Here is a 24555-nt window from a genome sequence, read left to right as displayed (position 1 = left end):
GTCATATCATATCATAGCATATCATATATCCTATTATATTTCTCTATGACTATCCACTCCTCATGAAACTACTCCCCATCAGACTACTGAGGTTTATCCACTTCATTAGGTCTCTCACATCATGAGAAACTTAAACATTTCAATGTTTTTTGTTTGTTTGTTGTGTTACAGACAGCTCAGTCATGAGCCTAACGCGCCTAAGCAGAAGCATTTTTCCTTCTCTATAAAGGCATTTCTTAATGTTGTCTGACACAATACAGTAAAAACTAAAACTGTGTCTTTTATGACACAATCAGAAACACCATTAAAATGCTGTTTCTACAAAAGTGCTTTTCATCAATTGATATGCTTTCCTAGAAAATACTCAGTGAGAGATTTTGATTTATTTTCTGAAGTATACCATTGCTTTTGTGCTCCAAAACACAAAGTAAGACTCACATAATGAATTTCTTAATGTGACTTTCCATGAGCAAAGCACATTTATTTTCCAGTGCATATAATGAAATTTGTTATGAATCTGAACATCTCTCCTATACACATGAGAAGTAAGCTGACAAATCAGGTCCGAGGGAGGGAATAACTCTGCAAAAGAGATATCTCACCAAAAGAATTACATCACAGCTACAAGATGGTGAAGTATGACGTCCACCTTGTTATTCTTTTGCTATCTAAAAAATGCAATGATGGACATTGTTCTGGGCTAATCCTCTTGTTCTTAAAATGAAATTATTTTTATGACATGGAAAAGAAGAAACTAGTGGTTTCTTCTCATTCTAAAATTCTATGTATTCTCTCTATGTATGCTTAGTATTTTAACTTTGGTAAATTCTTCCTGATTGACAAAGAAATACTGCATTCAGACATTAATAGACTTCCCCAGTGGAAATCAAGGACTGTTGGGGATGTGAGGGAGAAAAATAAGGCATGTCCTAGTATTTATGATTATCATTGAGGAATGATTAACATTCTACTTACAGGAGCACCAGGTATAATATACAGTCCTTACAGCACAAAGCAGGTAAGTGTAACGGGTCTTAAAGGATCATTAAATTTTGGAGTAATTGTGACTTACTGATCAAAACTACTGCTATCAACTAATGAGATATAGAGGAGTATCAGTAAAATAATGTGAGATCTGTGCTTACCACAGTTGTGTTTACTCTTTGACGTGTTATAATTTGAAGGGTAGATGACACAGGTGGAGGGTATTGCTGTAGGTCATTTTTTATATATAATTCTAATTGTCCAGAATTCCCAAATTAGAAGAAAATTATTAGTGATTAATTATTGGGGCTATTAGAACTTTTACTAAAATTTTATTTTCAAAAATTGATATCATACTTTTTTCATATTCACTTTTTTAAAGTAGTAATAAGAGTTTGAACTCAATGTCTTCCATTTGATAGGCAGACACTTTACTGTACAAGACAGCCTCCTATTCCTTTCTGCTATAGTTATTTTTTAGGTAGAATCACATGTTTTGCCTGGGGCTGGCTTGGGGTCGTGAAGCTCTACCTATGGTTCCTGTTTACCTGGGATAATAGCTATGTGCCACTGCTGTCTCGTCTTTTTTAATGGCATGTGATTGTGCTAAATCTTGGCCTGGACTGGCTTTGACTTGTGATCCTCCCAATGGCTCCGAAGTAGCTGAGATTATATTTGTGAAACATTACACATGGCCAAAATATCTCACCTAAAAATCTGCTTTATTTAGTGGTCGACTATGTACATCTAAGACTGGCATGCTTTCTTTTGAGATTCCCCAAACATGCTGCAAATGATAGTAACTAGTAATTCATATCTTTCTCTCAAAGGGATGGAAAGAAGGGAGAGAGAAACAGAGGGAGGAAAGGAAGGAGAGAAGAAAGGATGAAAGGAGGAAGGGTAGGTGAAACCGTGAAGACAAGACTTGAGCTACAGAAAAGGAATAACATTACTCTGTAGCGTCTGTACAGAGATGCTGAGGCTGTTCTTTCTTCTCTATATGCCATTTTAACTGTCATCTTTGTAGCACACTAGAGCTTTCTTTACACAGACCTGCTGAAAACCAATTTTAGTAATCCCTCCTCTCAGGTACCTTCATTTTATCTTAGAAGGACCCTCAACACTTGTTTCTTTTTCTTTTACTTTTTTTTAAAAAAGAAAATGGTAAAGAAACAGTCCTTTAGTTCCATCCTTGGAGATGGAACCAAGCAGGTGGGTTTAGGGGACAGCTGACCTTCCCAGGAAAAGCTCCCAGAAAACAACCTGCACCTGTACCTGCCATGAACAAAGCCTTACATAGGTGACAAGAATATGAACAAACAGATTCTAGCTAAGAAAACAAAAGAAATATACAGAGCCTAGCAGAGACAAATATTTGCTTTCAATAAAGTTCATTTGTGTCTCCGGTTACCCCTCATTACCTCGTTTTTCTCTTCTGTCAGCATTTTGTTTAGACAATTCATCAACATAGCTGATATTATTACATAGTAAGATAGGAATTATTTTAACTTATGAAGATTTAGACTATTACATTTCACAAAAGAAAAAAATTAGTAACTAAATCATTATTTTAAAAGGGTTACAAAATTAAGCTGTAAATTTTCCTTCACTGGTAAGTTTATTTCTTTGTTGTTGTTTCCATTACTTTTAGTTCATTATGCTTAATTTTACCTATTAAACTGTACACAATTTTGATGTGGACTATTACTTTAAAGTCAGGAATGTAAATGGCCATCAGATCTACTTTTTCCTTCGATGTAATCATTTGGAACAAATGGAAAGTGTGTTAAGAAGCATGAAACTAGACCGATAAAAGGAGGAAAGTATAAAGGGAAATCAATTTTAGAATATACTGAAACTTAATAAATGAATTTTGACCCAGAAAAGACATGTTAGAAGTCACTTCAATATTCATGTCTGGCTAAATATCTAGCTGTTGACAAAAATTTTATTGTGATATATTTTTTGCTGAATTTCTGGAATGATGGCTGTATTTTTTGTTTAATTTATAGATATGATACATGCTAATAATTCTCAAAGTTTATCATCTATTTTTGATTAAAAACACTTCTTGTAAAACCTTTGTCTTTGTCTCAGTTGGTCCACGGCTACTTAGTTGCAATAGCTTCCCATCCAGAGATACTGCACCTATGGAGGTCTGAAAGTCCTTTATTGTGCCCTATTCTTCTAACTCTGCTCCCTGCTTGAGCAGTAAATTCCAAATCCCCTAACATAGCTTACAAATAAGGATTTACAAGCTTGTGGCTCTAGTGCACATTTTAACACATTTTACTGTCTTTCCTCTTGTGCACCTAAACCACTAAACTCTTCAGTTCTTCAAAAAAGGTCACTTATGGCATGCTTTTCTTGTGTTGTTCCCTTAGCTAGCTCAATTTATATTCAATTCTCACCTTAATTCTCCTACACTCTGGGAAGACTCATCTGAGTTTTAAGTCTAAATTGAATAACCCTATTATCACATAGAGAAACTTCTCAATGTCAATATTCACTTGCATAATTAAACGTTGCAATTGGCAATGCATTGCCTATCTGATCACAGATATATTTCTGGTGCCTAAGCTTAATGCATTTATATATTACATAAGATTTCATGGATGTATAGAATTTTCTCTCTAGAGAATCAATTACTATTTTAGATGCTCTACTGAGCCATATAGCTCTTGTTTCTTTTCATTTTAGAATTCTACTTTTTCACATCATTATTATAAAGTCAATAGAAATTATAATTTTCTGTAAACCAGAATGCAAAGATGGTAATCAGAGAAAAAAATCATTTCTGAATAAAATTCTGCAATATATAATTGGTAATTTTGAAGCCAGGAGCTGATAGGCTGAGATTTGAAGATCTCAGTTCGAGGCCAGCCCACACAGGAAAGTCCATGAGATTCTTATCCCCAATTAACTACCAGAAAATTAGAAATGGTGCTGTGGCTTAAAGTGGTAGAACACTAGGCTTGAGCAAAGGCGCTCAGGCACAGCATGTAGGCCCTGAGTTCAATCCTCAGGACCTACAAAAATAATAAATAAGAAATGAATAAATAACTGGGAATTTTGAAATCTTTGGATAAAATATTTATTCTCCACTATAATTTCTGAGTTTGTTCTTTACCAAAATTAGGTGATGCACTATAGAAATCAGGTATATATGTATCCTTTTTAAAAAAATTATTTTTATTTTTGTCAGTTGTGGGGCTTGAACTCTGGGCCTAGGCACTGGCACTGTCCCTCAGCTCTTCAGCTCAAGGCAAGTGCTCTACCACTTGAGCCACAGTGCCACTTCCAGTTTTCTGGTGGTTAATTGGAGATAAGAGTCTCATGGACTTTCCTGCCTGTGCTGGCTTTGAAACATGATCCTCTGATCTCAGCCTCCTGAGTACCTAGGATTACAGGCGTGAACCACTGGCACCTGGCCATACATCCTTTTTTATGAGGGTGAGTCACTAATGGAGGTAGGCTCCAGTGATAAAAAAAGCTACTTAAAAATGTTTAAAGTTTTAAAAAGCTGAATAATAACTAGGTAAGTACTATGCATTTTTACTGAGTTCTCTTCTTGTGTTTTTGTAATAAGTTTTCTTTCACTTTAATGAGGCATATTTGTTTTTTCTGAATTAATAATATTTTTTAAAGAAGAAAAGAACAATATTGGCTAGTATATATTTTCATGAGATGCATTTTTTCTCTGTTACTTAGTTGAGTAAATTCTGAGATAAAACACTGTCACAGACGATATTTAGCCAACATATGGATAAATCTGTAAACAATGGTCTGCAGAGGATATAAAAGAATTTTCTGTCATATTTCTTTTTCAGTGGTTGACATTTTAGAAGCTATACTGTCTGAATGTTTCATGATAAAAAGAAGCCTTTGTATAAAATGGAAACCACAAAATAATATAGTTATATGAGAGAAGATATAGTAGATTAAGGAATATTCCTAAATCAGAAGTTACTAAATAGATGAGGAAAATAATAGTAGAAAACAAAGAACCTTCTCTGTATGCTTAGATCTGCATATAAACTTAAAATAAAGTATTAATATAACTTACAATAAAGTATTAATATACCATATTTAGAATATGTGCTAGAAATATATCATTCCATTGGGAAATCCAATTATACATACAAAAAAGATCAGCTATCAAAAGATATCTGCAAGTCAAAAAAAAAAGAAAGAAGAAGAGTGTTTCACAGAAGTTCAAATACTCTAGAAGAAGGAATTCTCTCCAATCTTGTTTACACACAGCTCCACAAAATCTAAATTATTCTCAAAGGTGACAGTAGAATCAAGAAAGAAAGGAATGAAGAGGAAAATAAAATTTTTATTCCAAATTTCTCCTTGATTCCTGGAGTCTCAGAGCCTTAATTTTAATATGCAAATAACAAAGTTAATAAAATAAATCTGGTTTTGATTGTGATAATCACAAAAGAAAATCAATAAGGCCAGAATGAACCAGATATACAGCAATGTCAATCCTTTCCCCTTCTTGCAGGACATTAAAAACATTTCATTAGTTTCCCTTCTCATAGTATATAATTGCAATTGTCTACAAAAGATATTCAATAGATACAAAAACATTATCAAAACGATTTCTCATATTAAAATGTTTTAACTCCTTATGTTTATACTCATGAAACATTTTGTTGAATCTTTTATAATAGGATTCATCATTTTATTTTAAAAATGTAGAAAAATCTGAGCTACATAATAAGTGATACAAGAACTGTTAAGGCATGGATAACTGGTAGAAGATAAAATCTAGGACATACAATTGAATTATTCTAGGGAATAAATTTGGTTTCTGTATTATGAGTTGGTAAGTAACATTGCCTCACTGAATAAATTTCTGTCACTTAATTCCAATATTGACTTGAGAAATTTCGAAGAGCTAACCTAAGAGAACTAGATCTCAGTTAGAAGTTATGACAAATAGCAAGACTTAATCTTGCACACTCCATCTTTTGCAATTTTTATAAAAATTACATTTCTACATGCCTGGATTTCATGTGTGATTGACTCATACCATCTACATTTTTGAGGAAGAGGTAAAAGAATTGTTTGGGGTTATATAAGAAAAATATTATACAATGCATATATAACAAATTATACAAAAATGCATCTATAACAAATGCAAAATTAGCATGCAAATCCATTTATACACCTTGGTGAATAAATACAGAAGAGTTATTCATAGTATAGGAAAGCTACTGTAGTCTAAAATGCTTTTGCAAAATGAAAGGGAAGGAGGTGAATTATTCAGCTTAGTCATCCATTTGCAATTTTCAATGGAAAATTGCATTGTCAGTTTCCATTATGCCTGTACAAACTTAAGCAAATTAAAGTCAACTAAGTAATTATTGATAGCATACACGTATACGAAGTAAAGCAGAAAAGTCTGTCAGTCATTTGGAACTTCTCAGATGTTTCTAGAATTTTCATTAGGGAAAGGAAACATTGTAAGCATAATATATTTTACTATGAAACCAATTTGAGACAGAGCACTGACGCATTCAAACATTCTTTTTGGGAAAAGATGGGTGATGGCAGAGAGAGATGTATATATGGAGCATTAGCACAACTCACTCGGCTGAATGAAAGCATTGCTATTGGTTCTAGATCCCGATTCTCATTTGTATCCCTTCATTAATTACCAAGTGCATGATTATTCAATATGGCAAATATGTCAAGTTAATTTTATTTTATATTTTTGTAGTACTAGGGATTGAATCCAGGGTCTTGTGCAGCATAGTCAGGTTCTCTACCAATAAGCTACAGCTATCATTCCCTGTGCTCAAATTTTAAAAAGGTTAAAAACAATTACACAGGAATTTAAAAAAAACTCCATAATTGTCTCTATTTCATAGTATTCTTTCAGAATATATCTTGCAAGGTTCATGCCATATTTTCTGTTCTGATAACATGAACATTCTGTTATTTCTAAACAGAATATTTAATGTACCATGATAATACAAATCCTTGGAAAATCATATAATTATAATGTGCATCATCTTGTGAAATGGACTATTGGTTTGACATTTCAAATTTTCATAGAAAATCCCACAAGATGGAGACTTACTAACTTCCTTTGTTAGTACTGTCCTGCACTTGTAAAGAAAAATTGTTGCAGCCATTTAATAGATTTGTTCTTTACTTTGCTCATGGAAGAGAGAAATGCCTGTTTTTTACACATTATGTACCTTTTTTGTATAAATATATAAACAGTTCTGTGTTTGCATGTACATGTGTGGATTACGTTTTTATTAAAGCAAGTATGTTTTTATTAAAACAAATCCATTTCTATATGTATATCCCATCTACTCTATGTAGTGAGGCATTGTTCATGGATCAACCATGATCTATTTAATGAACGATTTGCAATATGCAAAGAGCACAAGAGTTAACATATTTGTGATACTTGCTTAGATAATTCTGGGTGAAAAAAATTTCTAGGAAGATAATTACTTCTTAATTAATTCTTTTTAATGGCTACTTGATTACTGTTTTAAAGTATATACCTTCTTAAAATTTCATAGCTATGTTCAATTACTCCTCAAAAAACTACATAGTAGTAATTTACATTTTTCAAAAAAATATAAGAATGAACCCCAGTGCTTGTGTTGCTGTATTTATCACCAAAACTAGATATGATGATGTCTTTACCTTCTTTGTCAGTGAGACAAGAAATAAGTCCTTATTTAATGTATATTTATTGAGTTCAAACTTCTTTATAAATATCTATGGGCAATTTGAACTTCTTTATTGATAGCTGATTAATTGATATGTTTGACTTTTATCATTAATACTGTTTTTCCTTGATATCTGAAGTTAATTCCATTTACTAACTGAACTATTAGGGAGCTAGGCTCTGTTATCTCTTATCTCATGACTTTGAATCAAGTGAAGAAGTGGGTAGGATGATAGTAACTATGATAAAATGTATTGAATGGGTAAACGGGGTCTGTACCACACCAGCATTGGCCGTGCATGCCAGCCAGGGGTCAGAAGGAGCATGGTATCAGTGATAACACAAAGACCTTATAGAAGGGTCTAAATAAAGACTCAACAAAAAAGCACGAAGTCCACTCAGAACAGAACTAGAAAGGGACCCAGGACATGTAGATGTAAACATATAAATGCAAATGTAAGCATGAAAACAACATGTAAATATTGTTCATAATATATAATTTTTATTGGAGAAAATGGTAAGAAATGAAACAGGGCCAATTAGAAAAACAACGTATAAAAGTGCTTACATGCCATTTTAAGAAAGCATGATGGCGGAGGGTAAAGATGACCCAAGTATATCATGTATATGTATAGAATTTTCAAAATTAAACTTCTTAATATAATTAATAAATGCTAATTAAAAGTTTAAAAATGGCTGGGTGGCAGAGGCTCACGCCTATAATCCTAGCCACAAGGAGGCTGAGATCTCAGAATCACTGTTCATTGCCAGCCCAGGCAGGAAAGTCTGTGAGACTCTTATCTCTAATTAATCACAGATAAAGCTGGAAGTAGAGCTGTGGCTCAAGTGGTACAATGCCAGCCTTGAGCCAAAGAAGCTCAGGAACGGTGCCCAATCTTGAGTTCAAGCCCTAGGATTGTCACGGGCCTGCACACACTCACGTGTGTACACAGGCAAGCATGTTAACACACACACACACACACACACACACAGTTTAAAAAGGAAATGTGTGTTTTCCTCTTTTACTAAAGGAGAAATACAATTTTTAAAACATCATCCTAATGATAGGGAAGGGATTGATGGGAAGTAGGGACAATGTCCATGGTTAGGAAAGATACTATCACCACACGCCTGATGAACCACAGTTAGAGCCTAACACAGGATAACATCAGTAGAATTGAGGGAATTCAAATCACTGAAAACACAATTAATCCCTTTATCTTTAGCTCTGATAGCACCAGTCACTCACCTTTCTGACAGCATTTGTTATAGTGTATTAAACTCATTTGCCAGCCCACTGCACTAGACTATGAGCTCTCCTTTTAATTTACAGAATACACATTTACCAAAACACAGTGCTTCACCAAGAAAAAAAAGTCAATTTTCTTTACTTCCTTTTTGGTTCATATTTCATGCCAAAATAAACTGTTATTTGCTAATTCTATGTTTTCTCTACTCAGCCTCTGTAACCTTGTAATGGTTTACTACAAACTGTTTTCTTTTGATGGGAAAGAATCTGGTGATTAGAGTAATTTGAAATGATGGTGACTTAATTAAGAGAGTAAAACAACCGATTAACTATAATTTTTGAAAGGATCCATATGTTTCTAACTCTTCATTGGGCATACCGCTGTATTTGCAGCTTTCAAAAACTAAAGCTAATTTTTGCTTCTACTGAGGATAAATGTCTAATAATATCACTAAGGGTACACATGTGCATCCCTATTATAGAATTCCTTGTACAGTGACTAACAGTGAGTTTGATTCATATTTTTGGTGCCTGGCTATTTTAGACTGGTACTTAGGTTCAATCCTCTATTTGTGCTGCCAAATTTTCCATCTTCCTGTACTGAAAGCAGAGGTAAACACTGCCCAAGAGTAAACATTTCATCTCCTCTTTTGCTATGGCTTCTCAACAAGATGCTTTAGAAAAATGAATGAGAAGGTCCTAATGTTGTAATTCTAACTTATGTATGAGGCAGAGGCAGGAGAATCATGGTCAAAGGATGGACTAGATAAGAATAGAGTTCACCTGAAAATAAACCAAAGCAAAAAGGCTCAGGAGTGGCTCAGGAACCAGTAAGAGGGAGGGATAAACAGGAAAAACTCCAGAGGGGTCCAACATGAGGCTCAATTTCTTGTGTTCATACTCAGTTTTGTCAGGAAACAGAGAACATAACTATCCACAAACATGCTATTTAAATTGTGAGCACTTTGGATGTTGCTTTGGCTTTTATTTTCTCCATTTTTGTCTTGAACTGAAAATAAAACTTTAACCCTCTCGTTTTCAGTCCTCACCAGAAAGAAGTTATACAATGCCAAAATCTCTTTCACCCAAAGCTTTGTTTCTCAGAAGAACAATGGCAGAGGAGAGAAGCGACTGAGGTCTGAGAGCTATCATTCAAATGTGCTGCAGTGAGCCACAAGGCAGGTCCATGGCCTCTGTTGGAGGAGGGCACAGTAGTGAATGGGCACTGAGCAGGTGCAGACACAGGCAGCAACTGTAACTGGACCTTGACCACATTCAAGGAAACATAAAACCAGGGCAGTCCACTGTGTAAATGAGGACAAGGGCAGCTGGCTCAGGGGGAATGTAAGCATATGAGTGGGGAGCCTGCCCAGAGTGGCTTGCAGACACACCAGCAGCAGCCAGGGAAGGCAGCTGCAGGCCAGGGGCTGTAACAGTTACTGCCCCATATACTAGGTAAATTATGACTTCAGACACTTTCAATTATTTTTTCCTTCTTTCACAAGAGGTTTTTTTCAGGAGTGTACATAAATAATTTTATTTTTATTTGTTTTTTGTCAGTCATTGGGCTTGAACTCTGGGCCTAGGCACTGCCCTGAGTTCTTCAGCTCATGGCTAGAGCTCAACCACTTGAGCCACAGTGCCACTTCCAGTTTTCTGAGTGTTTTATTAGAGATAAGACTCTCACAGATGTTCCTGCCAGGGCTGGCTCAAGTAGCTGCCTCCTGAGTAGCTAGGATTACAGGTGTGAACCATCAGCACCTGAGTAGCTAGGATTACAGGTGTGAACCATCAGCACCTGGCAATTCATATGTTTTTGTTTTAAGGGATTTTATTTTTTCCCTGTTTTTCATTTATTATCCTTATGTAGGAGTGAACAAAGGAGTAGTCTATATGTTTTATTTCTAACTCATGACTTGAGAGACTTGCAGGTGAATTTTTTTTGAAAAAAAAAACTATAATTAGGTGTACAAACTATATAACTTAACAAATAAACTTCTAAGGTCATTTTACTTCTGATTTCTGACCAGAAAAAGTGATACTTTAAGCAATATGGGACCCGCAGTTGTGTAAGTTATGGTAAGCATCTTTCAGGATAGAGAGTTTCCAACCACTTCCATTGTCACATTTATATTAAAGTATAAGTGAATGCAAGTTTTCTATTTCCTTAGACCTAGCTCAACACTCGTTTGAATTGTTGGGTCCCCTGTGGGCCAGATTACCACTGCCAGTGTTCCTGAGCCCAAATTCTTTTTGCTGTTTTCCAGTTCATATTTTTCTAGCCTACTTTCATTACTTATCAAAGCAATATTACCAAGGTATTTCCTTCTACACAATTGTAGACAGACACCTATTCAAGAGTTAAAAGAAACTCTGAAAAAAGGAACAATATAAAATTGCATTTTTAGATGAAATCTTATCTAGAAAACATTCCTGAAATTTTACCTACATCTCTACTTTCATGAAGGAAATTAAAGTACTATACAGTAGACTAAACAATACATGAAGCCCAAAAGGGGAAAAGAAAGTTTTCTTGAATCCAATCATATAAACAGGATAGATGAAGTGAATTGTTATTTTAAGTCTACCATTTCACTTTAAATAAAGGTTGAAGAAAACAGAGGGAGAGTCAAATCAATGGTCTAGACATTTAAAAAAAACCACATAATAGATATTGAGCATGGGTTATAAATTTGCTCAATTAGATATCCCATGAAAACTCAAAAGTTCTTATGTAATTCTTAACAACTGTGGGAAAAGAGGTTTTGGGGATATGTATTTGGGTATATCTATCTACCAGATACATAGAAATAGATAGATATGGATTTATACAAAAATAGATTAATTATATCTTCATAAGTGGTCTTTGCTTATTTTGAGCTCTTAGGAGCTTAGTAAAAAAAATTTAACTTTCTAGTGTCCTGTGTAGGAAAAATTTAAAGACTTTAATATTGATATTGGTTAAAATTATTTCATTGATTTGGTCGTTTTCCTCATATCTTCCATTAACAGGTTAATACTGATAAATAAGATGAAAAACTATATTCCTAATTTCTAAAAGCATTTTTGAACACAGAAGTTTACTTTAACATGGAAATCAGTTGCCTAGTATGTTCTATAGGACAAAGTACTTAGACTATTTACATAATAGAATGTTTGCATAACATTTAAGCCAATATAGTGCTTTGATCATTTTTACATGGTTTTAAATGCTTTAAAAAGTCCTTGGTTGAATTGTGGCATTGGCTTGTGCATTTCCTGCTTTGAGTATCTCTCTCCATCTATAAAGATACACATGCACATATTAAAGTGTTTCTTGTTCATTTCGTTCTTTCCTTCTTTGTGCTGCTCAGAGCGTGGGCATTGTCTCTAAAACTTTTTACTCAAGGCAAGAACTCTACCAACTGAGCCACACTTCTACTTCCTGCTTTTTGGTGGTTAATTGGAAATAAGAGTCTCATGAACTCCATGCCTAGGCGTTAGCTTCAAACTGCAATCCTCAGATCTCGGTAGCTAGGATGACAGGTATGAGCCACCGTCCACTAGATGTGTCCAATTGTTTTTAGGAAATCATCCTAATACGTTATTTCATAGAAAGTTGGGCCCATTTTTTAAATAATCACTCATAAAAGTACTGTATTACACAATTAATTATGCATTCAAGTAGTGAAATACAATGTAGAAGTTCCTGTTTTATAATGTGTTGAGTTCAGCGAATTAATCATTTAGTATCTGAAGCATCACCACATATAATTTTAAATAAATAATTCTATTATTTGGGGGGGTCAATTTTCCATTGGAACAAGGCTGCTGAAGGCGAAAAGTAGTATTTCCCACACCGCAGCTGTAGTTACATGCTACCAGGCCAGCTATTTCTCCCAAGGGAAGTCCAGGCCTGCTTAATTATAGACATCATTACTTAGAAGAAAAACAGGAGCCTTTAACTTGCTTCTTGCCTGTGCTGGACTGAGGTTCATTCTGCTGGATGTAGCATTGTTGGAGTCATACTTAAGCTAAGCGGGTACCACATACAGGACCAGGTTCGTACTTCCTCAGCCTTGATCAACGATGCTTCCCCTGTGGATCAGCATACCCACAAAATTCATTCTGCTTATAATTAAACATAGGAAGCCCTATTGGTGTTAGAATGCACACTGAGGAAGCACACTGAGGATTCTCTTCTTCTAACTTTTGGACCACTCGTTCCCTTCTGGGAAACACTTCCCTTCTGGAAGTGCTATTTAAGGTAGTATTCGTTGCCATAGTGTGGTGTCAGTGTTCTTCTACCTCCAGTCCACATAGTTTTGAATATAAGTAGACAAGAGCCCAGGTCAGCAATCTAGTTTGCCAAGGAAGCCTTATTTCCCTCCCACTTTCTTCTAATAATAGTTTCTCAAAAAAAAATCCCAGAACTGGCATGGAGAATCATCTTTCTAACTCTAAAGAACGATTCCAAATTCAGTTTTAGTCAATGTACTGGGAAGCTAAACTCACTGAGAGAAGAAACAGAAACTCACCACTTTCTCATTATGTAATTATAATTAAGTGTCTACTGTACCATCCTCTATATCTTCAGAGCCACCATGTTCCAACTCAGCAACTCTTGGTAAGCGTCTGTTTATGTCTTTGCATATGTGCTGAATCACCACAGACTTTCATATTTGCAATAATTTTATCTCACAAACACTGAAATGTGTGGAAATTTTATGTTGCTGAATTCGTGAAAATTAAGTCTTTTCTCTCAAAAAGAAAACGTAGTTGTAATGTTTTTAAGGTACAATATACGAGGTGGATGTGGGGGGAGGGCTTCACTTCTAGTGAGAATAGCGTAGAAGCAACCCATTAAGCATCATATGAATAGAAAGGTCAACAAAGGAAGCAAATAAAAAAGCCCTGTAGAAGCAAAGTGTGAGGAGCTTTGACAAGCTGTGTGCTGTTTCCTTTAGTATCATGACATTAGGAAGTGGCCCTAAATTTAAGGGTATGTCAAAATCCTCAAGTCTGAAGGCTTTATTATAAGTCATCTATTTAAGTTAGCACTGAGTTTTGACAAATAGGGAATAAATTCCTAGCATCCATTAATTGTCTGATATGTGAACACACAGTCTAAGTCCTACAGTGGACAGGTCTGCCTGCTGTGATTCTGAGCATACTTGCCTCACCTTCCAACTCTGCCACATGGAGTGACTTTTGTCAAGTGAGCTTTTCTAACCTACAATTGTCTCATCATCAAAATGGGAATTTTACACAGTCTATCTAATAAAGCTGTTAAAGGAATCAATACAATAAGATAGGCAAAGTAAAATATAGAATTCATTTAATTCAGCAAAAACTAAATAGTAATTGAATAACAATGCATATGATTATAAACAGGTGATTTCAAGTTATACTCAAATTTTAGAGGTGGTTATGGGAATGATTAGAGTAGAATCATCAAGTGTATTTTTAAAAATAATTTATAATATTGAGGGAAGATCATTTATTTTCTTCATAGGTATTTTCTCAATAGATGGAAATCTAAAATAAAAACATATGTTTTAGTTCTAAACATTATAAAGTCATGACATTTCAGTTCAAAAAGTACTATCAACTCTTCTACATGTATTTGAGTATGTTTGTCTTATGGAAAGATCGTGAAGTGTATGGTCACAAATATTTGGTGTTTTGCCTAAAATAATTCAATATAGATTCCCATTGACATGAACTTGTAAGTGAGCTTTAAAATATATTTTGTGAGTATACTGCTATTCACTGAAGAACAATTTTAATGTAAAGAATTTTTTAAGTTGAGATAAAGCATACATATAATAAAGTATGTAAATACTAAGAATATGTTAAGTCAGTGAATCTTGAACCATATTCAAGGTTCAATCTGTATCCTCTTCTAGTCAATATCATGGAAAGAAGACATATTTCAGGCAGATAATAACTGTAAGCTTCAAAGATAATAAGGCTGTTTCTTGTTTTCATTTTGTTTTTAATTTCTGGTACTGAGTATTGAACACAGCGTTAAACAAGTGTTCTACTACTAAGTTTCATCCTCAGCCCAATGATACTTTAGATAAGTTAATTGTAACATCGAGAAAAATATCAATGCTTACATACAGTATTGGGGCAATATGTGGAGAGTAAAAGGCAGTTTTTACAAATAACTCTGTATTAAATAATTCTCAATCATGAACTCATCACGTAGAATGCTGGACAAGTAATATACTCATTGCCTTGGTCATGTAACTGTAACCCCTCTGTACAGCATCTTTACAATAAAATAATATTAAAAAAGAACTTTCAAAGTTTGTTGAATCAGACTGATAGAATGAGTTTTTAAAAAAAGAGGTTCATTGTCTTTTTTATTTCCTTCCTTTCTATCTGAAAATGCAGTTCAAGGATAGTTATTACATTAGAATTTAGATAAGAAAGAAAAAGATTTACAGTTGCATTTTGCTTGGAAGTACCCTAAAGTAAATAATATCACTGGTAACTGTCATAGTGATATAACAACAGAAATAAGAAGTTGACAATTACCAAATACTTACTATGAGCCAGGCTGTGTACTAAGAGCTTTAGATCAAGTCATGTTCTTTTAAGTGCTCCAAGTGGTAGGTTCTATTTTATGCCAGTTTCACGGATGAAATTAAAGAGCACAAAACTTGATTATACTCACTTGTCATCTTTGGGTAGGTTGGCTAGAACGTATTTAATTTAATGAGTACACTACAATTGTTCTTCAAAATAGGGAAAACAGAATCCTTAAGTAAAGAGTATACTCTGCACAATTTGTGGACTTCTAGAAGGATAATTAGGTTTAGGTTATTCCAATCAAGGGAAGTTTTAAACTACTGGTGTGTTTCTTTGTCCCATGAAGATTTGTCCAATACAGGAGATCCATCCTTTCCTATCATGGGGGATATTATACAAAACTCCAATTCACTTTTGTCCACTATCCAATTATATGACTATTTAATATTTTACTAGACTTACAAAGCTTGTGTAAATATATATATATATATATATATATATATATAATTTTCTTCCATTGTAGTTGTTAATATTGCCTTAGATAGAATATATAGAGACATATCTATATATCAATATTTGTCTATCTATAAATATATGTATAGATAGACACATAGAGAAAGATTGAATATGGCTTAAATGGGAACATAATAAAGTACAGTAATACTACTGGGGTTCATAAGCTTCTGAACTGAATAGGCAAAGTCTAGAGAAGCCACAAGACAATCCACTAAAAGAGTTTAGACCATGAATTCTTTACAAGTGAAATCAAAAGCTGAAGACAGTAAATGGCTAAAAATTTCTACAGCTAACTAAACCCATAAAGATGTATACTTCTCTTTCTTTAAACAAGAATCCTGACTTGAAAGATTCTTTCTTTAAAGGTTCTTAAAAACAGTTTAACCCTCCCTTCCCCTTCCCCCATACTTTTTCCTTAACTTCAGTCTACAGCTTACCGTGGGTGCTTACCAAATGTTGTTGACTGACAAACAGAAATAATGTTTTTTCTCTTGCTTTGTCGCCTTTCAATCTGTTTTTTACACTATAGCCAGAGTGACATTAGTAAAATATCAATTTCACAGGATACTTTGCATTTCTTTCCTGTCACTTGCAAAGTAGAGGTGAAAACCCTGTTATAATCTAGAAAATCCAGCTTGATCCAGCTGCAGTCCTGTCTTGAGTACGGTTTGTGAAGTCCATGCTCAATGATCTTCACTCAGAAGCATGAACAGGCTGTGCCAGCACCACTAAAGCCTTGTATATTTCTGACTTTCACCTAGTTCATATTTCTCCTCCATCCTTTCCTGGTCTAACCTCATATTTCAGGTATAAATTTAAAAGTCATACCCGAGGCATGCTTTCTTGGCTTAGGTCCACCCACTCCCTTTTGAATTTTCTCATTACCATGAATCTGTCCTTCAAAACACACTACCATTTTAAATTTCTATTATTAAACCAATAATAATGTCTCTCCTCACTAACAGATGAAGTCTTTAAGAGTGAGAACTTTTTCTAAATGTAATTATACTAGTACTGCTTTAACCCAGTGCTCTGCCATCTACAAAGCATTCAATAGATATTTATTGAATAAGGAAATGAATAAATGAATGGGTGAATATGTTAACTCTCTGGTCACATTAACAAAGTTATAGAAACCAGAAATATCCATGACATTTATCAGGTTTGATTTGTGTTTGATCATATTAAGCAATCCTCAGTGTTTATGGCTATTTAAGCAGATAAAGTAAAAAAAAAAAGCAGAAAAAGTATGTAGTATGAAAGTTTAATATGTAATCCTAAAATATAGGACTTGAATATGGGGCTTGTTCAGAAATAGGATTTAATTTCTTTTCACCCATCCTTCTTACCTTAAGGCTGGATGGCCATGGAATTTAGTGAATCTTCCTAGCTACTAAGAAATTATTAGTACTCTTATGTAGACACTTATTAAATAATAATGGCTCAGGAGCACTTAGACGAGTTTGATTCACTGAAAAGCTATGTATCCCATAAGTAGCCATCACTCAAAAAAGATGTCATTCTTGGAGAGTTGAGTTCTAACTCTGGGTCAAAACACACAGTGATGCTTAACTTTTTTTCAGCAGCCATTTCTGTATGTATTTTTTTTCCTCTTGAATAACACTTCAACTGGATTGAAAACATGTCAACCTGATGGAGCTAGAAATTGAATCCAGAAGATGAGATATTAGAGGATTTGGGAATAAGAATTTGTGGTATTCATATAGGCTCTGCCACTAATGTAGTTATAACGTATGTTTCTGGTGGTGACTTTCCATTACTACATGAACAAATAAATAAATAAATAAACTGCTGTGCTTGAATAAAACAGAGCAAAGGTGAACCTAAACTCATACCTACGAAACTCACAGGAGCAAAACTATGGAGGGCAAAAGATATGGGAAGATCAAATCCAAGTTTGCATTCTTATTGCATTCCCATTGTCTTTCCAGTCGATTTGTTGTATTTTAAAATGTCAAACCTGGTAATGTTTGACTTTTTAAATTAAGGTTCAAAAGGTATTGTAGTTAACACCAGGGATAATCTGAACCTGTGATTAATGTTTGTCTAATTTTTTCTCTAAATTTGGTCTAGTGGATGCATATTTTCTTGTTTTTTAATTAGCTTTATAAAGAGTGTGGCAATTGCAATAAAACCTGGCTAGAGACAAGATTCGCTTATATTTCATTTGATAGAAATCATCTATCCCCAGCCCATCAATATATGATCGGTGCAGGGAGAGGCATGCACAGTCAATTAATTATTCAATAGTCACTTGATACACACAAAAACAGGGAAAACAGCAAAATGGAGCTAATCTTTCTGGGGAGACAGACTATGCCTTTCTCCCATTTCTGAGATAATCAGAAGAATCCAGTCTTTTGTTTTCCTTCCAGGACTAGTGGTGATCTTTGTACTGTGTTTTCAGCTCAAATTTTCACAATGAATCAATGCTGCAGAACAGTCTTCCTGCATTTGCTCTCCTGCCTTGAGTTTTCTTATGCATCAGGTACTATGTTGTTCAAATATACATCTGCCTAAATTCTAAATAGTTTGTCATAAAGGAAAAAAACCAACTAACCATGTGTCAAAATAAAGTGCATTTCAGAAACATCTAATTTTGCTTTTCCTTCACATTAGTTTTTCTATGCTTTCTCCACTTTTAACTGCTCCTGATTATGCATGATGCCGGGTTCTCTACATTAAAATGCACAGAAAAATTTAAAAAATTCATTTAAAACACCCTCCCACACAGTACAAGCTGTCATTGTGTCATATTTGTTTCCTAATTTAAGAAAGGAAGTCATATTTCATTAAGTTGCCTTCTTTATCACTTAAAGTGGCATTAAGATACTTGGAACATTATTTTCCTATACAACTATATTCATTTTTTATTTCTATAGGAAACAGTGCACAGGTATGCAACTTCAAATTATTCTGATAAAACCATCTTATGCATAATTAACAATAGTGTTAGATTTGGTGAAAGAGAAAGATGTTCTGGTTTATTTTTTCAGAGTTCAAGTATAAATTCAATTCCTAAATTCATGGAAATGTCCTGGCAAAGGTAAAGTGCACTGTGGACCATAGAATATACAAGCATCTATAATTAACCTAAATCTAATATATCAAATAGAAACCTACACAAAGGAAGAACACAATGAAATAACCCTTTATTTCACCCTCCTCAGTCGAATGAAGACTACATACCATTCCTAAGGACCTGCTGTTTTCCTTCAAATCTAACTCCTTTTGCTGTTTAAACAATTACAAATGTTTATCAAGTCTTATTTCTTTTAAAGTCGAGTTTGAGAGAACTGCCAAGTCTAATAAGATTTACAAAGGGTAGTTCTCTTTAGCAGTGTCAGCAAAATTAAATAAATATATAAATAAAGCAAAGACATTACACAATAAAACAGCTGCATATACAGCTTCTGTCTCTATTGCTTTCAAAACCAGATTTAATAATTCACCATTTTCCCCAGTTCAGCTACAAATGCCATTTATCTCTGGGTTGATTGGCTTGATTTGACCCACAGGCTATCTGTCTAGTTCAAACCCTTCCATTATGTCTTTTGCTTAGCCATTGATACATTGATGTCTCCTCCTTTTCAGACTTCTCATTAACTCCTGTTCTCAGGTTCCTCTGTATTCATGAAACATTTCCTTTGGTCATTGTCAGATAACAAGACACATGGAAGAAATACACAGGAAACTATATTTTATATGTAACGGGATGAAAATAAAACTTGGGTATTGTTTTTGTTGTTTATTCAATATTGCTTCAAGCCTCAAGAATCCCAGAAATTACAACTTGGCTTCCCTACTCTGAAAAAATGTCATTAGCTGAATATCCTTGGAAAATCTCTCAGAATAGCTCACACACATCCTGTTTATTAGCCTGCAAATGCTTCCCAAACCAGAAACGTCTACATTATTTCTCTTCCAAAAGTATTTCTTAATCAAGAAATGGTATTTAATCTGTAGCATTTCCAAACATTAGCTGACCTGTCTCATGCTCCAGGAAACCACAGAAATCACATTTTTCCCCCCTTAAACATAACAAATGTAAGACTTGGACATAGCCATGGAAACCAATATTATTCCCCCAAATCCTCCTGCTTCTGAAGAAAATCTTCACTTTCCCTGTTCTTTTTCTACAATCAAGAGAGAGCCAACCTTTCCGCTCTATTTGAAGAAGCATTGCAGTGCCTATGAACTCTGCCTTTCTGATGCTTTACCCCAGTCACCGTGTGGGCATTCCTCAGCCATGACCCTTGGGAACCTCCTCTGCACTTTGATTTTTTCCCCCAGATACATGGGCAATCTTTCACATGCTTCTCTGCATCTTAGAGTGGAAGCTTGCATATTGTAGATTTAGTGGTAGGGTGGGGTGGGTAGTCGAGTGGTCAGTTACATGAGCAATGACCTTATGAATGAACACCGAGAACCAGCTGGCTAGGCTAGGCACCGAATGTGGTAGAGAGGCCATTCTGTTTGCCACCACTTGGAAAGCAGTGGGGGTGGATGGCAAAGGCTTCAGGGTAGGGGGGGGGGGACTGATACCAAAGATGGGGACTGCTCAATGCTTAAAAAGCTGTAACCAGAGGAGCTATGGGGGTCGGGAGGGTAGAGTGGCTTGCCACTCCAAGCAAACAGTTACAAACACTGTCCAGAAAGAAAGAAAGAAAAAGAAAGGAAGGAAGGCCCCCATGCACCAGCCTAGTCCCGCTGCCTCGCCCTGCCACCCTCCACCCCCACCCCCGTCCTGCCCAGGCCTAGAACTCCCAGAAGTCAGGCGTCGGGTCTTACCTTGGCTGCAGTCCTTTCCACGGAAGCCGGTCCTGGAGCAATCACACACGGCCTGGTCGTCCACCACGGAGCACACGCCTCCATTGAGACACACCCCGCCCTCGCCCTCCTCGCCCGCCTCGCAGGGGCTCCCACCACCACCGCTGTTGGGCGGCTCGTCGTCCAGCTTCACCTCCCCACTGTCCACGGGCAGGGCCTGGGAGGAGTTGACCCTCACATCTCGAATCCAGCCCTTGAAGGGCTCGCGCTCCCTCACCGAGGCCAGGGTGAGCTTGAGCGCAGCTGCGCGCAGTTCGGGGGGCAGGCCGCCCACGAAGAGGCCGCTGAACACCGTCATGTCCCGGCGCTTGGACTTCACCTCCACCCACTTGGCCTCCACCTGGTCGATGTAGAGCGTGGTGTTGCGGAACTGGCGGCGGAGGCGCACGTGGTGCCAGGCACCGTCGTTGACGGGCGTGTCGGCCAGCAAGGTGGCCGGCTCGGCGCAGAAGATGGAGAAGCTGAGCTGCAGGCGACCCCCGCGGGTCAAGATGAGCTCCAGGAAGTCGCAGAAGCCTTCGTCGTCGAAGTAGAGCACGAGGCCCCGCGCGCTGCGCGTCTTGAGCTGGAAGCTCATCTCGCTCTCGCAGCAAGCATTCCACTTGGGGAAGCGTGTCCACTGACCCTCGGCGCCCGGGAACTCCAGCCCGCTGCCCAGCTCTGCCCAGCAGCCTAGGAGCAGCAAGGACAGGCATAGGAGAAAACAACCCCCACGCCGAAGAAGCGCCGCCCCCATGCTCGGAGCTGGGGTGCGGCGGGGGGGTGCCGGGGCCGACAGGGTCAAAATGGTCCTGGACACCGTGATGAAGAAATGGGGGTCCAAGGAGGAAGAAGGGTTTAGGGGATTGGCTAAGGCGGGAGGGATGCCACCCTCCCTTAGCTGTGTTTTGATTCTTCTTCTCTTCCAACAACCCCTTCCTCTTTCCTGATAGTCTCCTTTCAGTTGGAAAATGTAGACCCCCGGGGTACAGGGGAGCAACAGAACTTTGAAACCAAAGGGAGGATACACTTTGGAGGCAACGTTTTGAAAACAAAACAAAAACAAAAAACACAAAAACAAATGTGTCAGCCTATGACCGAGAAAATCACTGATTCCGTTGGCATCCAATGATCTGATGGTAGGTGTCCTTTGGTGTCAATAGTTTCTCTGCTCCTCAGATACCATCATCTGCCTGGTGCCACCAGTGTGGCAGCAGACAGAAAAAGGAGGAATTAAGAATCAGGAAATCTCCAGATGCCAGCACTGAACTAGTATCGTTGGATGCTTTCTCTCCACATGTAAGGTCCCAACCAGGATGGAGTAGGGGATCTTTGCTTCTTTAAGTGACCACTAATTAACCCGAGGAGCTTCAAAGGCCTGCTTCGGCTTCTTCTATCGTATCATAGACTTCCAATGTCACTGTCTGTAGCCAAAGCCAAATTCCTCGTACATGGCCTCACAAGCAGGATGTCTCTTGTCTTTTTAACCTCCCCAACAACTGGACTCCACCCCAAAAGTGGTGAAACACACAAAAGCTGTTAGATGTACAACTGGCCACAGCTCCTCTTCTTTACTCTCCACCTCTGTCTGCCAGGCCAAGCTAAGATGTCAGCATGTCAATTGGATGTGTGTTGGAGATGCATTTTCATTTGATTTTGCCTTTTGATATGGACCCAAAAATCTGTAGAAAATTAAAATAAAAAAATTATGATCTAGATTCGAATATAGCATCACATAAATCATTATTCAACCCAGAAAGCAGGCACCAGACTGGTGCTATTTCTGAACTAAAAAAAAAAACAAAACAAAAAAAACCCCAAAAAGTGAATGAAAATTAATCTCATCGGAAGGATACAGCTTATTTGTACTGACCTACAAGTACGGCCTAATATTTCCTGGTAGTTAAGATCATGCTCTTACAATAAGCTATTTACACAACTTGGCTTATTATAGTTGCTAAGGGTTTTAAATTCAGATTTAATTATGCTTATCTTCTTCATCTATTTCCACAGATGCTTAATTTTAAAATACAGGAGGAGAAAGAAAGGGGAAAAAAAGGCAGTTAAGGATTTCTCTTTAGATTGTGTGCTAGTTATATGGACAAGTTAAAATACAACCTATTCAAATCTTAGTTAATAGCAAATTTTACAACAGGCAAATTAGATCAAACTATTGTCAGGAAGCTGCCAGCTAAGATTTGTATGGTATTCCTACAATCATGTTTTTTTCAGAGAGACCAAGAATATTGATGATTTCTTGGAAGTCTCTTCTTTTAAAACAAGAACATTCTTTGTTTTTAAAGGAATAATAGAAAAGCATGTAACTGGAACCATGTATGCATATATATGTATAATATCATTATATATATATGTACCACATAGTGTAGATATGCAAAAAATATATATGCAATACCTGTGCCTCAGCTATCATAATATTAGTTCTTCTAAGAAAGAGAACTTAACATTTTGGCTAACAGTTTGGTGATCTACCTTCTCCAGTCCTTACCTGGAGGTGAGCCTCATAGCTCTTAAGACTCTAGGTGGTCAGAGCAGCAGCTGGCATGTATGTCACCTCAGCTACTGTGGTAGAATGCTAGGATTTAAAACCACACCTCTGAATCACTCACTATGCTCCTAAATCACTTGTATTTATTCAACTGTCTTCTGACAGATTCTTGAAAAGCTACTGAAATCCCAACTAGTATTGTGTTTCTGAATATCTTTTCCTTTTTACTAAAAAATTTCTTATATTTTTGAGAAAAAGGATAAAGGTAGCATCTGGTTACACCAAGCTAATTCATATTATCTTCTCACTATCTCCTCCACATAACATGTAATGCACACATGAGTGCACACACACACACAACACACACACATTTTACTGCTTGGACACAGAAGCTTACTAATCAATTAACACTTTTTTCTCCCTTCAAGCTGAAACTAGCAGTAATTTATGGCACCGCATTGTGCTGCCGCTCTTCCATGAAGGGAGCTGAAAGCATTTCTCTTCAGTTCAGTGCAATCCCTACAGGTGTCAGCTGAGAGCCACCAAGCTAGGGGATCCCACTTCAAGTTCCTTCCCAGATGAAATTGATGATGGGTTCTCTTTCAACAGACACACACACACACACACACACACACACACACACACACACACATACACACACACACCACTACACCACTGTCCACTACTAAAAGGGAATTAAAAAACCAAATTACTTATTTATTATGGATGATAGATTTCATATCATCAGCAATCACAAATCATATCTTGTATACTCCTATGCAAACCCAAAGAAAGATGTTCTTAAAAACTATCAATAATATCATATTACTTAGTATATTTTCATTTTTAAGTGAATTCAGAAATCTGATAATTTTTCAATAATTTACAAAGTAAGTCTGGAATATCACCATCAAGAGTACTGCTTTAAACCTATTGAGCTCAGGCATTAGGAAACCTCAGTGTGTGGGAGATTGATGAATCTGATTATTTTAATAATTGCACATAGATCACATAACCTTCTGTCACCCCTCTCCTCCACTAATGCACACACTGATAATTTTGTAAAGGCTGGAGAGGAAGGTACATACACACACACACATATTCCTTAACACAAGGAGGGTCAACTGGATATCTCATTGTGTATGAGAGAGTATCTGTACTTATACAGAGAAAGAGGAATTCTCTCTAGGTGCCAGAAGACCTGGTGAGTTACAAATTATAGGACGAAAGAGAACGATCTCCCCAACA

At 36.4% G+C, this 24555-nt stretch overlaps 1 protein-coding gene across 17 annotated transcripts in view; it reads right to left on the bottom strand.

Moving 5' to 3' along the window:
* Positions 1-21800, bottom strand: part of Nrxn1 (neurexin 1) — a 1031461-nt gene extending 1009661 nt beyond the window's left edge. For all 17 annotated transcript variants that reach the window (XM_042675422.1, XM_042675423.1, XM_042675430.1 and 14 more), the window contains exon 1: positions 20784-21800. In XM_042675422.1, coding sequence (XP_042531356.1) covers positions 20784-21558 — 775 coding nt within the window. In that variant the 5' untranslated portion in view covers positions 21559-21800. The remainder of the gene's footprint in view (positions 1-20783) is intronic.
* Positions 21801-24555: the final 2755 nt, after the last annotated feature.

This window comes from Dipodomys spectabilis, unplaced genomic scaffold (genome assembly GCF_019054845.1).
Source record: "Dipodomys spectabilis isolate Male_0828 unplaced genomic scaffold, ASM1905484v1 ptg000026l, whole genome shotgun sequence".
Taxonomy (NCBI): Eukaryota; Metazoa; Chordata; class Mammalia; order Rodentia; family Heteromyidae; genus Dipodomys; species Dipodomys spectabilis.
The sequence above is the reverse complement of the archived record's forward strand: the minus strand, read 5'-3'. Positions and strand labels throughout refer to the sequence as shown.